The sequence below is a fragment of the Carya illinoinensis genome, chromosome 6 (assembly GCF_018687715.1).
Source record: "Carya illinoinensis cultivar Pawnee chromosome 6, C.illinoinensisPawnee_v1, whole genome shotgun sequence".
In the NCBI taxonomy this organism is placed as follows: Eukaryota; Viridiplantae; Streptophyta; class Magnoliopsida; order Fagales; family Juglandaceae; genus Carya; species Carya illinoinensis.
The window spans coordinates 27,519,027-27,535,771 of NC_056757.1; the positions used below are offsets into that span (position 1 = coordinate 27,519,027).

Sequence of the window (16,745 nt, forward strand, 5' to 3'; positions counted from 1 at the left end):
GGACAAATAAGCATGGGATCATCTGACCTATCTGGGAGCATAATTTTGGTTTATCAAACGGATTATATTATTGTCTTAACCACCAAGATAAGAAAACGGATAAGATTAATCAAATCATGAGCAGTAACCCACCAAATTCCGCAATGATATTCATAACCCAGAATTGTAATCAACTTGAACTAACGGAGGCAGAAACTAAGCAAGCAAGAAAGTGAAGAACATGCCCACCAAAAAAACAAAAGAAAAAAAAAAAGAAAAGAAAGAAAGAAAGAAGGAAAGTGAAGAACATATCAGCGACAATGAAATCAATATTCTGGCTGTTAACCTTCATACCACTTCAACGAAACTAAATGTCAATCACATACATTCATAACTAAGTAAAATTACTTCCATTTAGCTTTTAACCTCTCTTGATGACTTCCCCTCCAACATCAACGGTAAGTAATCATTAACCATTAATCTGCGAAGCCGAAAAAAAGAAGGAAAAAAGAACATCTTCTCTATATTCTACCTCCGGTCTCCTCAGATGATCGAGGTTAAGAAGGAGACCCATTGGCAGAAACATGAAGATTAGGACTAGCATCCTCATTGTTATCAATCTCTTTCTTACAGCTATAAGCATTGGTCTCGAAGCTGACACCACCAACATTCCCGTTATCATCATTGACACCACTATTGTGACCGAAACCCATTTCTTTCTTCCTCAAAGGGTTCTTGTTGTTATGCATCCAAACCTTAAGGACCCTTCTATTAACCCCGACCTCATTGCAGAACTCCACCAACATCTCATTGCTCTTCGGCATCTTCCAACCCAGTCTCTCACAAAACAGAAACATCTTCTGCTTCTGTTCCTGTGTAAATTTTGTTCTGAATCTCTTTCTCCCAAGTGGGTTCTCCGCCCTCGTCACCGGTGGGTTGGAGTCTTGCCGGTGCTCATTGGACGGCTGGGGAGAGGCTGTGCTAAGAGACATCAGCATTTGCGGGACGGACGAGTAGTAGTACTGGGATGGGGGTAAGTGTGAGAGCGGCGGTGGTGAGCATACTGTATTTGGGCTTGGACTTGGGCTGGGGGAGGAAAGGCGGTGGATGCTGAGGACTTTGGGAGTGGGATCTTCAGTGCTGCGGCGGTGGAAGTTGCGGTGACAGCCACAAGCGCCGCATTTGAGAGAGGTAGGGTCGGAGTGGGTGACGGAGGGGGAGGGCAAGAACTCACCACAGCCGTCGAGGGCGAGGCCACCTATGCTGGCCGCGTGGTTCTTGAGGCATTCCTTGTAGGAGCTCACCACCATGATTGGTAGTGGAGCTGATGCTGGAGGTCGGACTGTGGATTGGTGGTTGTGGGGCTTGAGGGAACCGTTGGAAAAGGATAAGGAATTGAAGGGTTTGGTTTGTGGTGGGGTTTCGGTATCTGTAGCTGGGGTTTGGGTGGGGAGCGGCGTGGTGGTGGTGGGGTTCGAGTCCATGGCTCAGTCGACAGGCATGTATAGAAGCTAGCTAGCTTGAGGTTTTTTTTTGGGGGGGGGACTTGGTGGTGGTGTTAGGGTTTCATTTAAGTTGAGAGAGGTATTTCTTAAGAAAATGAATGTAGAAGTGGAATAAGTAGTGGACTGTTTGAGAGCCAATGATAATGATGATAATAGCAGAACATCACATGATGTTGCTGCTGATCATGATTATTATGCAAAATGACAATTGGCCAATTGAATTGCCTGGACTCAATCAAGATGATAGCTATAGCTAGCTGTTCCAAATATCAGTTGGTAAACTCTATAATATTTAATATTTATCACAAATAATATATATATATATATATTTTTTATGAAAATTGACTTCATTTCGTTTAAATAATTAAAATTACAACTATAACGTATCATTATAAAAAAAATTTAAACTATAAGTTAAATTATGCATATGCTTTGAGGCATCCACGCACACATAATGATAGATGTTGTCTTTACTTCTCAATAATTCTCTCTTAACACAGAGAGAGCATTTTGTATAAACAGAACTGGATGGCCCCTCCATCCTTCCAGGGAGGTAGAGTATGGAACACTGCTGATATGGACACCAAGTCCAATAACCTATTTCTACATTATTAATAACGGACAAAAAAAAAAAAAAACTAGAGTCACAAGCACCGGCATGAGCTAAGACAGCACGTCCACCGCAAGCATCGGCCTCACGAGCCTAGATGGTACGAGCACCCAGTATGCGCACGGACCACCAGTAGCCTCCACTGTAGAGGCTAGTCGTACGACCATCGGTCGTAATATCGCTCGCCACTCTCTACCAGCTCTTGTCTTAGATTGCGTCCAATCTAGGAGCTCATCACCTCACTTAGGTCAAAACATGAAGAGAAAAAGTAGAAACACTCCGAAATCGGAGGAACGGACCACAAAACCAGCGGCAATGGCACGTGCAAAACACGTACTACTCTTGGAGTAAAGCTAATGGTCAATCTTTGAAGCCCCAGAGTCAGAGGTCCCAGGAAAACCAAGCGTTACATCGGCAGAATGCTCCTCGGTGGCGCGTGAGGGCCACACGCTGATGAACTCTAAAACTTCTTCATGTGCGTGTGAGCCACGCTCCACTCTGAATGGCATCGGGTTTGATGGTCTTGAAGATCGATGGCTGGGCAGCATCCAGGTGGGGTGCAATAATTGACGGTTGGCGACTGGAAAGATTCGATCGGCGATCTTTTCTTATTTGTCTGAAAACACACAAAAACAAAACCAAAAACACTACATAGAAATGAGAAACTACAAAGGAGAAGGGAGGGGGAAGGAAAGTGAGGGGAAGCCGAATGTCCCACCCCCTTTAGCCAGATTTGAAACTTGGGGGAGTTTAGAGAGAAGGGAGAGAGTTTTTAGACAGGGGGGCCCTTCTCCGCCGAGTGTATTTTCATACATACATATATGTATGAATGAATGAGTAATACTATCAACTCTTATCTTACTAAGTAAGATGCGACATATTTATAACTATTAGATGATAAAAAAATATATAATAAATGATCATTTAATGATGATAAATATGTCACATCTTACTTAATAGGATAAAAATAAGATGGTAATATGGTGTATAGAATTTTTCTATACATATACTACATAGATATTATATAAATGCATGATGGGATGTGGCTCAATTCTCTTCCGAGCATATCGATCGGTATTTGGGAGTACTTAATTATTATATATAAACGAATTGAGCAATGCTAAATACAGTCGTGGAATTACAAACGCTGCACAATCGTTTTGAAAAAGAGTGGAGGTCCACGATTAAAAAGTTAGTTTTTTTTTCATGTGGGTCTCATATTAATTCATTTTTTTCAAAATGACTACACGCCGCTTGCATAACCACAACTGTAAATATCATTTCTCTTACAAATTAGACTTTTGCTCCATATATTAAGTGCATAATTCTCATTCACTTTTGTCATAACGTGAGAGAATGAAATTACTAGAGAGATAGACGCATAAAATAATTTTATAAAAGATAGAGACTTACAGTAGATTTGTTGATTATTATAATTATAATTAATAATCGCCTCTACTTTAGTCTATCTCTTTGTCAATTTACTGAACTCTAGAATAATCCAGATTATGATCTAACACGTAACAATATTACCACTAAACCATTATGTCAAACTCTTGCCTTTTAAAAACAACAAAATTCAAGTTACGATATTGAATAATGTTAGATTAAGAGACGAGTTAAATCCGGAATTAACTAATTAATTGATCATAGCTAGGCATGAGGAACAGGCTGATCATGATGCACAAGATGATGATGATCATGTACATTAATACAAAAAGTAGTACGTACATGAAGTTAGGTAGCTAGCCCCTACCGGGGACATTCTGCATTAATATGATTTTCCAAAACAGATGGATGCATATAATATATAAAAATTATATGTGCAGTCCTTTTTGTGTATTTTTTTGTGCACTCTAATGATATGATTGGTTGGATATTAAAAAAAAAATGAATCCAACCAATCATATCAGTGGAGTGCGCAAAAAATATATAAAAGTAACTGTATGTAATATTACTCTATAATATATATATTGGATTGTCATCATCTATACCTAAAATCGAATCCTGTCCACCATCCATTCCTATTTATGTCCCCTCATCAATATGTCTGGCCTTATAATTTATTGTACCATATTGCACATTATCTATCTGCAAATATTCATGCATGCCTCCATATGTTGGAACTCCTCCTAATTTTGCTTGTCAATTTTTCAATAAACTTTTCTCATTTTTGTTTTGAAATCCCTTTATATATTTTATACTCTGCTGAATTTGCATCGGATCGAACAATTAAAACTAGCCAATCGACCTTCAATTTATCTTTTGTTTGAATATTTGATAAAGCCTAATTAAGTAATTATATTGTGTTGCAAACGTGAATCATGAAATGATCATAATGTTATTGAATATATAAATAAAGACAACATGAAGTAATTATTGTCATATATATATATATATATATATCTATATAAACGTGAATCTAAACGTGAATCATGAAATGATCATAATATTATTGAATATATAAATAAAGATACATATAAACGTGAATCTAAACGTGAATCATGAAATGATCACAATATTATTGAATATATAAATAAAGACAACATGAAGTAATTATTGTCATATATATATACACACACTAAGTCGGAGCAACGTACAAAGTATGTTTACCTAGTTGGATGAGATAAAATTTTTAATAAAAATAATATGATTTCTTACAAAAAAAATTAATTAATGTACCAAGTTAAATTACCTCTTTGTGAAATTTGTGTTGCAATGTTCTCCAAATATGACAAATACTCTTAATTACATGATATGAATTTAATATTTATGTATGATTAATAGAAAAGTAAAGAATATAAATGAAAAAAAAATCAAAATATGGTCAATCAATACAAATTATGGACGGTGAGATCAAATTATCTCACACCCTAATTTTCTCTTATTTCTAAACAAAATATATAAAAGAGAGATACTCATTGGCTTTAAAATCAAAACACATCAACTTCTTTTAATCATTATGTCTATAAATTAAGACTCAAAAAGTCAATCTCTACAAATAAAAAGTACTGTAAGAGATAAATAATATATATGTTAATACGAATAAACTGTATTCAAATATGAATATAATATGAATGCTCCAATCTAATTATAAGTACTCCCGGCCAGAAAATTTGGTTCTATTCTTCTTGGTTCTCTGAACGTAGTTGTTCCTTTACGGGTAGGAATAAATCCCAATTATGCAAAAGGCACGTGGAAAACGAGACAATCTATATGATTAATTTCTAAGGTATTACACACTTTGCGTGGATGGTGTTTTCCAACATTAAACAACAAGTAATTCGTTGGATGAATTGGCGATCCCCTCATCCTAGCTAGCTAGCTTAAATGAACAGTGAACTTTTCTCAATTTTAATAATGTGAATACATCCATTTTTTTCTTCTCTCAATACAACAAATAAATAAAAATTAACAGAAAATTAATGGTAAAATAAAAGTTAACAAAAATAAAATAAAAAAGTTTACTGTAATATTAGTTAGATATTTACTTATTATAATAAAATAGATATATATATTTATCATTTTTAAATTACTAAAATATTATTATATATAATATATTGGAAGATCTACATTTGCGGACCAGTGATAATATATATATATATATAATGTCACAGTAGTGGTAATATTTGAAAATATAGATTGATATACCAATAATCAATGAAAGGTACAAGACAAGTGTGATGTGATCGATGCTTTTGTCCTAGCTAGCTATATATCTATAGCTCTATTAATTAATATATTGTTCTAGCAAGTTATTAGCTAGCTAATTCATAATATACTCTAAATTAATATTATTTATAAAAGGTTAGAGCAATTTGTCAAAGAAAAGGAAACTTTTTAATGGGAAATGGGTGACATTCATTAATGTAGTCAACGATCCATATATATATATATTTGAGTAATTTACGACAAATTAAGTACGCTAGTACAAATTAATTACCAGTGTCTGGGCCTATATATTGTGTATATATATATAGGAGCCTTATTTGCATTTTGGAGTCAAGTAAAAAAGATAAATTCTATATATTTGCCGTCTTAGAGTATTACTTAAGCGTCAAATATATATATATATTTTTAAAAGGAATAAATCACTACAAAAATATAGAGTTTTTGTAGCTAATTTATTTCCGTCTCCACTGAAATTGGTGCTAAAAATTATCATTTGCGTCCAACTTATACTTGTCGCAAATTTATGCCGCTAAAAGTGATTTTTGGAAAATGAATAGTTCTACAATTTTGTGTCTACAATTTGATCCTATTACGTTTTTTTCCTTTGACGCAGAAAATAAGTCTCATCATTGTACCATAAGTGATGATTTGAATCTGTCACAATAATATACTATACAATTGCGACGATACATATTTTTTTAGAGCAATTTTTCCGATGCAATATGATTGTAGGGTTGTTGCTACTATATCATTTTCACCCCTACATAAATTGACGCTAATTATTATTTTTTATGTCATATTTAAACTCATCACAAGCTAGTGTCGCTAAAGGTGAGACTAGCTAGGACAATGAACAATTTTTTTTTTTCTTTTTTTGCATCCACAATTTAGTCCTTTGCATCATTTTAGTCTATCTCGACACAAAATACTATTTACATCATCATTGTACGATAAGCGCCGACTCAAGTCCGTCACAAAATTATAACTATATAATTGCGACAATGCTTAATGTATTTGAGATGATTATTTTTGCCGTAATAGGCCAGAGAAACTTGTACAAATCCCGTTGGCATATTGCAAATCCCCCAAAAATGAAAAAAACTAATATAGGACTTAAATAAAAAAATTAATTTTTTAATTATAGAATCTATACTATAAGAAAAATAGATATTTGTGATTAATTTTTTTACAACTAAAAGATTATTTACGACTTATTTTAATTAAAAATAATTATTTATTAGAAATAATTAATCGTAAATAAGTAATTTTTTTTTAGTTAATTTTTTTTAAATGTATAATATTTACATCACACATGTATCTAACTTTACTTACTTAAAGCAATGATACTAGAGCAACGTCATCGTCAAGCTAGCTAGGATGCACGCGCAGCATGCTTGGTCCAAATTGACCTAGTATAACAAAGACACTACCTAGCTACATCGTGTGGATCGGCCAAATCCATGAACAACGATCCATATGATTGCCCATGCACCAACTTATCTGGACCTATACATGCAATGCATGCGCGCATCAAGATCGATGAATTTGTGATCATGCTTGTTCGTCTTTTTTATTTTTTTCTTTTTTTTTTCAATTTTAAAATCCCACGTCTTGCTATTTATAAGTTACCAGTATAATACTTATTTTTTACAGTCATATATATATATATTAGTCCTTAATTAGTTACATGCATGAGCTGTTGATTTCCCGTCAATTTAACCTTAATTAACATGATATAATAAACGTGATTTATTTAGATGGGTCAGCTCATGTATTAATAATGGACAATAATATTTATTGGGGATATCCTTTCCCTTGATGATCACTATATATATACATTGATCATTGTAATGAACAATATTTAGCATGCAGATCTATGATCATAAGATCAAACATTAGATCAGTGCTAGCTGTGTCATTGCAGAAGGCTAGGTGTGATCATTGATCGATCAATTAATGGGCGTGTTAGAAACAAAAAGGATCGATATTATATATATACATACATATATATATATATGTATATATATAAAAGAAAGAAAAAAATCGATGCATGTCGATCGATACTGATACAGCTTGCTATTAAATAAGGAGAAAAAAAGAAAAGAAAGATATTATTCCTTTATTATAATATCCTTTAATATTAATTAAGATATATATTTTGATCAGTAGCAGACATGGTCAACAGAACGTGGCTTCTCTGCAATAATTGAGGTCTTGTTATATGAGGGAAAGAATCGAAAGATGTAGGTGACTCATGTCGTCCTACAGCTAGCTAAGTGTGGTTAGGGCACTGAAAGTAGGCTAAATGCAATGGCCTTTAATGATGAGCAGCAATATAATATAATATATGTGTGTATCAGTATGTATGTATATACATATATGGCAGGGAGATCAGATGACTAAGCTGGCCATCAACCATCTAATTGTCACAGTAAGAAAGATGAATTTTTGTGATTAATTTATAATAATAATAAAATTATTAATAATTAATTTTAATTGTTAATAATCTTTTCTTTACTATAAATTAATTGTAAAAATTTATTTTTGTTATAATGTGAATAAAAAATTACCAGGTTCCACCACCCTGCCCACCTGCAGATGATAGAGTTAGCAGCACTACTACTGCTGCCTGCATGCCCTAGATCAGTGTTATGTCAGGGCCGGCTCAATAAGAATGAGCCTAAGGTTAACATTTTTATTGAATTTTTTTTTTTTAATTTCAAAAAATAAAATTATTTTAATTTTTATATTATATTTTAATTTTTAAATAATTTCAATCATTTGTAAAGTAAAATTATTGTTTAAGATTTTATACTATCTTTTCAACTAATAATCGATTTAATTTTTATTAGAAAATTTTTAATTTAAAAATATTTTTTTATCAAATTTAGTTTAACAAGGCGTGCTTTAGACTCTAAGGCTCTTTGGGAACACATATTTTTCTCTACTCTTAGGTATTTTAAGATATTCTCAAATTCAAATTTTTCTCTCTTATTTCTTAAAACTAAATAAAACATCTTTAAGTCAAACTATTTTATTACTATTTACATATATTCTTAGTATATAAACAAGCCCTAAAAACAATTATAATTATAATTGTCAATAAAGTTCTATAAATAACCTACACATTTGGAAAAAAAAGTAGGCCCCTGCCTTTTCAAAGATCATACTAAATTTTTTATCAACACTCAAAAATTAGATTTTGTTGTTTATAATTTTTACATTATACATTAAACTAATAATGATAAAAGAGAAGTGTATTCTTAAAAAAAGAATACTTGAAATAATTACTATGTGAAATATTTTTAAAATTAATATAATAATGACATAACATCTATTTAATACTTTTGATATTATCTTATTGAATTAATTAATTTTTTAATTAAATATTTTTTTAAAAAAAATTCTACTTTAGATTTTTTTTTTGAAAGGGACCCTTTTTTCCACTAGGGCTCAGGCAATTGCCTAATACACCTAAATGCGGCATTAATATTCCTATACCTGCATGCAGTTTATATATATATTGCCTCCTGTAATTGTAAATATGTGTATCTAATGCACGAGAATTTGAGTCGTATGATAATAAGTTGTCAGATAATATATTGATGGCGTTAAGATATTTTGAATTGATAGATCAGTTCAAAGATGACAAGTAATCATGATCTTTATTTAATTAGAATAGATTTATAGTTTCGATATGTTGGCCATAATTTTGACTATATGTTTTAGAATCGCACATATGATCCTAATTTTTTGGTGCGCAAGTCATGGCCACCTAGCTATACTGAATGTGCATCTTTTTTGAGGTCAAAATCTATTATTTTTCCTTCTGAATCCCCATTTTTAGTTTATTTATTTATAAAAATATTTCATTTATTGTTTAAGAAGTGATTCTGAACTCGATTTGTGCCAGATTTTTGGAAGATTATTTCTTTTATTAAGTATTTAATTTTAGCATGATTATTGAGATTTTGTTATTTTTGGTAAAATTTTGATGATGATGATTTTCAGCTATACAACTCAGCTTGTGGACTAATTTTTGACATTATTTATTGGATAATTTTGAATTGAATATCAGATGTGTTTTTCTATATTTTTGGATGATTCTCTTGTATTTTTCCCTATGAATTATCTGTTATAACTTGTCTGAAAAATAATCGCTATTCTATCCTACGTCAGTATCTTTAAAGCTAGCAAAATATTACATGCACATGTAATTAATTAGATTTATTTTACCATAAGATCAGAGAATAGAATATTGCGTTTTTATAGTATTTTAACGTTAGTGCATGTTGTGAACATTAACAAGCAATTAAATGGAGGAATCTGATTTAGCAAATTTTGTTTTAAGTGTATAGAGGGCGCCTGGAATGATTATTTATATTATAATATGGGTAATGTTAGGTACTATTATTCATCTACATCTATCCCAATGGGTGGTTTATCGAATCGTTGCAATTGATGTTCGATCCCGAAGAGAAGGAAGAGATCTTTGGAGAGTGGTTTTTTATGATCCGATAAAGAGTCAAATTTATTTAAATGTTCCCGCTATTCTATATTTCCTTGAAAAGGGCGCTCAACCGACGGGAACTGTTCATGATATTTCAAAGAAGGCGGGAGTTTGTCCTATTGAAAAAAATAATTTTTTTTTATTTTTATTTTTATACTTTCTCATAATGCGGTTCTCCACTATTTTATAAAAAAATTATGTAAAACTTGTATATTTAGAGTCTATACAAATCATTACTCTATGTATATAACATATTATATACAGTAAAATAGCATATATATATATAAGTTAAGAACATAAAAAAGCACGTGTTGGAACACTAATAATTTTAACGAATATATATCATTCCAAAATATATATATAACGAATATATCATCTATTATTTAATAGGTCCTATTAAATTAATAATTTATTCTATGACCCACTTCGTATCATGTCAATCATTCTTTCACTCTAAACTCAAATTAAAAATATGAGAGGATTTCGATCCTAATTAAAAACTCTTAACACTCTCTAATCTTATCATCTAGTACTACGTAAAGAGCAGTGATATTACGATAACGATGCAATTATAATCCAACCACAGATTCTTAATACAATACTCTTTAAAAAAAATAATACACATCAAGTCAAAGTAAAAGTTAAAAACAAATTTTAAAAAAATATTATTTTATTAAATAATTATATAAAAGTTGTGAATAAGTTATTATTTTATAATGAGTTTTGCTATATACAAATAAAGTCGCGTACTAATCTACATATTAATACTGATTTATTCATACTTAAAATTTAAATTGACACTATTTTTAATAAAATCTATTTTTTAATTAATCACATCAAATTAATATATAGATTAATACATAATTATATTTACAATTATATTTTTCCTTTTATAATTTATGCAAGTGAGCCAGCTCGGACCATCCCGAATATGTCCCAAGATTGGCATGACGGCCCATTTGCTAAACCGAAACAGAGCCTGATAAGTCGATTTCTCTTTCTTGGGATGATGAAGTGAAAGAAAACGTCATCGTTTTTATGTTCGGGTTGAACATGTTGCAGTTGCACCACGAGATCAGGCTGGCTGTTAAATACGTCGTCGCTTAGTTCATATGTACGTACAAAATCCATGCATCCTTTGAAATCGGGTCTTTTCTGCATTAAATTAATAAATCTTGATGATTTTATTCACTTTTTAATTTCTTTTCCCTTCAGAACAAGTCTAGTTGATAAAATGGTTCCAAATTATTATTTTCTCTGTGAAATTATCATTATTTCCAAAAGCATAAATTGATGAAAAAAATATAGGTTTTATTATTTATTTTATATCTTAACACTCTTTCTTATGAGTGAGTCAGACTCTCTTTCAATAAGTGGCCAAATACATAGAATATTTATTAAATAGGATAAACTATAGAGTTAGGGTTTGAAATCAGGACCTATGCTTTGATACTATGTGAAATTATCACTAATCCCAAAAGCTTAAGCCAATGGAAAGATGTAAATTTTATTATTTATTTTATATCTTAATATTAACCAAGCAATCATTTTTTTTAAGTGAAATTTGTGAAGAAGAACATCCTGAACTACTCAACATCAGAGGATACAAAGATGAAAGTTTAAAATTATTGATGATAACATATATTCTAATGTCTTGTTTGCATGGCCTCGTGGCCTAATTATGGATCCTTTATTTACTCTCTGTTGTTTGTATTTTTAACTCTTTCTCCGCGATGACATAGGAATTTACAAATTTACAAAAGAATTTCAGTGTAATCTGCTTGAAGCTTTAGCACTGACGAAAAACAAAAGAAAAATATAAAATGATCTCTCGTAAAAGAAAATAAAGGAAAACAGCTATAAATTTTACTCCTCTGGGAGCCTGCACCATCATGTATACTGCCTTTAATTTGTGTCTGTCATTGATTATGATTTCATCTTAAAATCCAGAGATGATGCTTAATTGACTATACATATCTGTCTCTAATGGAGAACTATTGAAACAAGATTGAACGAAAAGAAAGAAAGATAGAAAGATAGAAAAGAAACCCAACAAACAGACCTCTTCAAAGTTCTTTGGCCTAGGAAAGAATCCACTACCTTCTACTTTCGTCTTCTTTGCTAGAAGCTAATTCTCTCTGTATATGTAAACTTGCTCTTCCTCTTTTCTAGTCAGAGTTACAGGAATGTATCAAGACCTATTGTGGATAGGATCTGATCCTCTTTGCACTCTCCTTTTGCTCGATTCATTTGCATCGAACTTCTTGTTTGCATGTGCTGACATCTTCTCTGTGTTTCTTTCCTCCATGGCCAGAGACTCAAGACCGCGTGGGTTCCTTGCCATTATCCCACAATCTTCATGGCCTTGTTTGAGGGCAAGGTCTATGCTTCTCAAGCCAGAAATTTTGTCTGGTTGAATAGCTAAGAACCCAATGCAGATTAGAAGGATGAGCCCCCTATGAGCACGGAAAACCATGTTTTCTCTACCCTCTTACAAAGAAGAAGAACGGAAAAATCTTCCTTTTGTTTAGGGTAATGACAGGAAACAAACAGGTCTGAGTTTGTAAACCCTCTATTCTTATGCTCCATTCCTGTGGATAAGCTTGTTATATATCTCTTATTCGATTTGGAGGGAGCTTGATAAGTTGATAGCATAAAGCAGAGAGGGACCCAAAACAACTAAAAGGAATTTTAGATTCACAATGAAATCTAAGCAAATTAAGGCCGTTGAACAATTAAGAATCTGATCAGGACAAATAAAGGGGTTGGAACAAGATACCCTTGAGAAGCCAAGTATCTTTTTTCATCACCCCCCAAAACATCCATATCATTTGCTATGCTTTTGTCCACTAAGAAAAGCGCAACCCTGTCTCTTGGGCCCTACCCTCTTGCCACATCACCCGACCATGCTTGCGTGTACATTCACTTGAGACTGATTATATTCTCACTAAGCCAATGGATCATGCTCAGTGTGGTTTCAGCTCATGTGGATGCCATCAAATTTGTACTTTTAGGTCCAGCATGCTGGATATATTTCAGGATAACAGGATGGATATGGGCGGATATGAGGGGTTTTTTTTCCCTTTTGCCCATAAGAAAGGAGGGCAGGTCTGGGTTTATCTCACAAAATGAAGACTGGTATGCACAGGCATTCTGGTAAAGACACATAAACACAGATCTTTTGTAATTAAGAAAGCAGGTTTTTGTTTTTAAGCCAGGTAGAAAGAGGCAATGGGCCACCAGAAACCACCATATTGCTGTAGTGGTAACTGAATCATATAAAGAATGGAGGGCAAAAGGGAAATGAGAGGGAATAGAACAGGCTCCAAAAGAAACAAAGCATTGCTTTATGCCATTCTAATTAGATCTCCTCTCCACTTTAGAATTCCAAGCTCTATTCCCCATGCAACAAAATTTACAGCACTTGGTTTCTGTGCTAAGCGTCTTTCTTTACACTTTTCTTTGGTTTGCATATCTCTAAATCCCCCCAATTGAATATCTCAGATATGATACAGACACAGACAAACACTGTTTGATATTTTTCTCGTTTATTCATGCCATCTTTTTCTTTATTATTTTATAATGCATATTAAAACAGTATACAATATCACATGCAACTCGGACCATTCTAAAGCATAAGTTTCTTCACTTTATCAAGATCACGCTGCTCGGTGCCTTATACTGAAGGATGACTGGTCATGGTCATCAATACAAGCTGAGCTTGGGTGTTTTGTTAATGTGCTGATTCTTTGCTTTTTATCCTCCAATAAAAGTAAAAAGATTTAGAATGAGTTGTTGCTTTCTGGTCTATGTTTTCCTCCATGAGGTTTGAATTTTCTTTTGGGGTTTTTAGGCAGTTTGCATGATTCATGAAGTGATGTGAACTGCAGTCCTTGTGTGTTTTACAAGATAGATTGAAAACTACATTGAGTTCCCATGAATCCCAGACACCAAAATTTTGCATCTTTTCAATTAAAGGATGCTGAGTATTTTTTCTTTGATCCCATTTTTGTTTTTTGAGATATAACCTATAGAATTTTTATTTGTTTATTTAGTGAGGAGGGGACGGGGACACTAGACTTCTTTGCCATCATCCTTATAGAACGATCTACATCTTACAAAAATGATTTATAAATTGATGTAACATGATATAGTATATGTTGTGCCTCCGGCCTGTCCAAAAATCACACAAAACAATTTTAAAGTGGTTCAGCAAATTGCTTACGTTCACTGGAGCCTCTTTTATAGAATTTGTACGAGATTTACAAAACACTCTACAAAATTCTATTTCTCTCTCACGTCCCTCTTTCTCTCTTCATCCACTGCATTTTTTTCATCAGAGCTCTCTCCTATTTATACGAGAAGAGCAACCCGCCTGTTGCAGCTTCTTCTGACTTGGGAGAGGGTGGGTGGCCTAACAATGGTAGGTGGTGGTGGGTGAGCATGAGTTGGTGGCTGCAAACCCAAACTTATTTCACACTCACACTTGGGTTGATTTCAACAATCACCCCCTCCACCCAAGTGTGCCATACCAGGATGCTTACAAACTGATTCATTCTTTAAATGAATGCACCACATTCTTTGACATGAGAGACTTCCGTTGTTGAATGTGCTCCAATGCACCCGAGGGTGCTCAGCAGTGTTCAATACTGATCAAGTCCAAACAGTGTTGGAACTTGATCCCTGTGACGACCTTCGTCAACATATCTGCTGGATTATCTTCAGTGCCAATCTTCTGAAATTTGATGTCATCTTCTTCTAATATTTCACGTACAAAGTGAAATCGGACATTTATATGTTTTGTTCGAGAGTGATATACTTGATTCTTGGCCAAATGAATTGCACTCTGACTGTCACAGTAAATGGTAACCTCTTGCTGCTCAAAGCCCAAATCTGTTACCAATCCCTATAACCAAATAGCTTCTTTCACGGCTTCTGTTGCAGCCATGTATTCAGCCTCAGTTGATGATAGTGCAATTGTTGACTGTAAAGTTGATCGCCAACTAACTGGTCCTCCAGCCATAGTGAACACATAACCAGTTGTCGATCGGCGTTTGTCAAGATCACCTGCATAGTCTGAGTCAACATATCCAGTTACTAGACTATCTTCACTCTTCTCGAACCTCAAACCAACATCTACGGTCCCTGCAATATACCGTAGAATCCACTTAGCCGCATGCCAATGATCATTTCCAGGATTATGCATATAGCGACTAACTAAGCTAACGGCCTGGGAGATATCAGGTCGTGTACACACCATGGCATACATTAAGCTTCCAACAACACTTGCATATGGGACATTCCTCATGTAGTCCCGCTCTTCATCGGTTTTAGGAGACTGCAATGCACTGAGCTTGAAATATGGGGCCATAGGAGTACTCACCGGCTTCGTCTTTGAGTCGATGTTGAATTGTTGCAATATTCTCTTCAAATACTGCTTCTTAGTAAGGTGAACTGTACCTTTCACCCTATCTCTGCTGATCTCCATCCCCAGTATTCTTCATACTTCTCCCAGATCTTTCATTTCAAACTCATTACTTAACTGAGTTTTTAAGCGATCTATCTCCCCCTTGCTTGTACCATTGCCGAGGTGACTGCTTCAAGCCATAGAGAGACTTCTTCAGATTTCATACCCAATTTTCTTTGCCAGCTTCTTTGAATCCTTCTGGTTGAGACAGATAAATCTCCTCTTCCAGATCACCATGTAAGAAAGCTGTCTTTACATCAAGCTGTGCTAACTCAAGATCATATTGTGCAACCAAAGCTAGCAATATCCGAATGGATGAATGCTTCACAACAGGAGAGAATACTTCATTGTAGTCAATTCCCTCTGTCTGAGCGTAGCCCTTGGCTACCAACCTAGCTTTGTATCGCACTCCATTTTTAGCAGCTTGATCATCTTTCTGATTGAAGATCCACTTACAACCAATTGTCTTCTTTCCTTTTGGAAGCGGCACAAGCTCCCAAGTCTGGTTCTAGTGAAGAGACTGCATCTCTTCATTCATCGCCTTTGTCCATTCAACTTGTTTACTGGACTGTACGGCTTCTCTGTAAGTGGTTGGGATCTCACCCCCTTCAGCTAGTAATGCATATGTCACATAGTCTGAATAACGTATTGGTACACGTTTCTCTCGTCTCAATCTGTTGGTTGCTATTGACTCAGGTTGACTTGGAGGTACTGTGACTGGATTATCAATCTCATCTTGTCCATGCTTTCCCAACTTCTTTGAAATAAACTTCACACTCTGTGAATCATCTGATGTTTCACCATCACTGCTGCCTTCACTGGAATCTTTATGCTTATGTGACTTGAGCATCTCAGATTCATTGAATGTAACATCTCTACTGATGATTACCTTTTTAGACTCTATACACCAGAGTCTCTACCCTTTTACACCCGTACTAAAGCCCAAGAATTTTGCTTTCTTGGCTCTAGGATCAAGCTTACTTTCTTTAGCATGATAGTAAG

At 33.8% G+C, this 16,745-nt stretch overlaps 2 protein-coding genes across 2 annotated transcripts; both read right to left on the reverse strand.

The window, feature by feature from the left end:
• Positions 1–300: 300 nt before the first annotated feature.
• LOC122312994 (zinc-finger homeodomain protein 11-like) lies at positions 301–1,554 on the reverse strand. The gene has a single exon (XM_043127682.1). The coding sequence runs from the start codon at positions 1,461–1,463 to the stop codon at positions 537–539; it is 927 nt and encodes a 308-aa protein (XP_042983616.1). The 5' UTR covers positions 1,464–1,554; the 3' UTR covers positions 301–536.
• Positions 1,555–12,467: 10,913 nt separating this feature from the next.
• LOC122312721 (CLAVATA3/ESR (CLE)-related protein 45) lies at positions 12,468–12,752 on the reverse strand. The gene has a single exon (XM_043127392.1). The coding sequence runs from the start codon at positions 12,750–12,752 to the stop codon at positions 12,468–12,470; it is 285 nt and encodes a 94-aa protein (XP_042983326.1).
• Between the last annotated feature and the right edge of the window lie 3,993 nt (positions 12,753–16,745).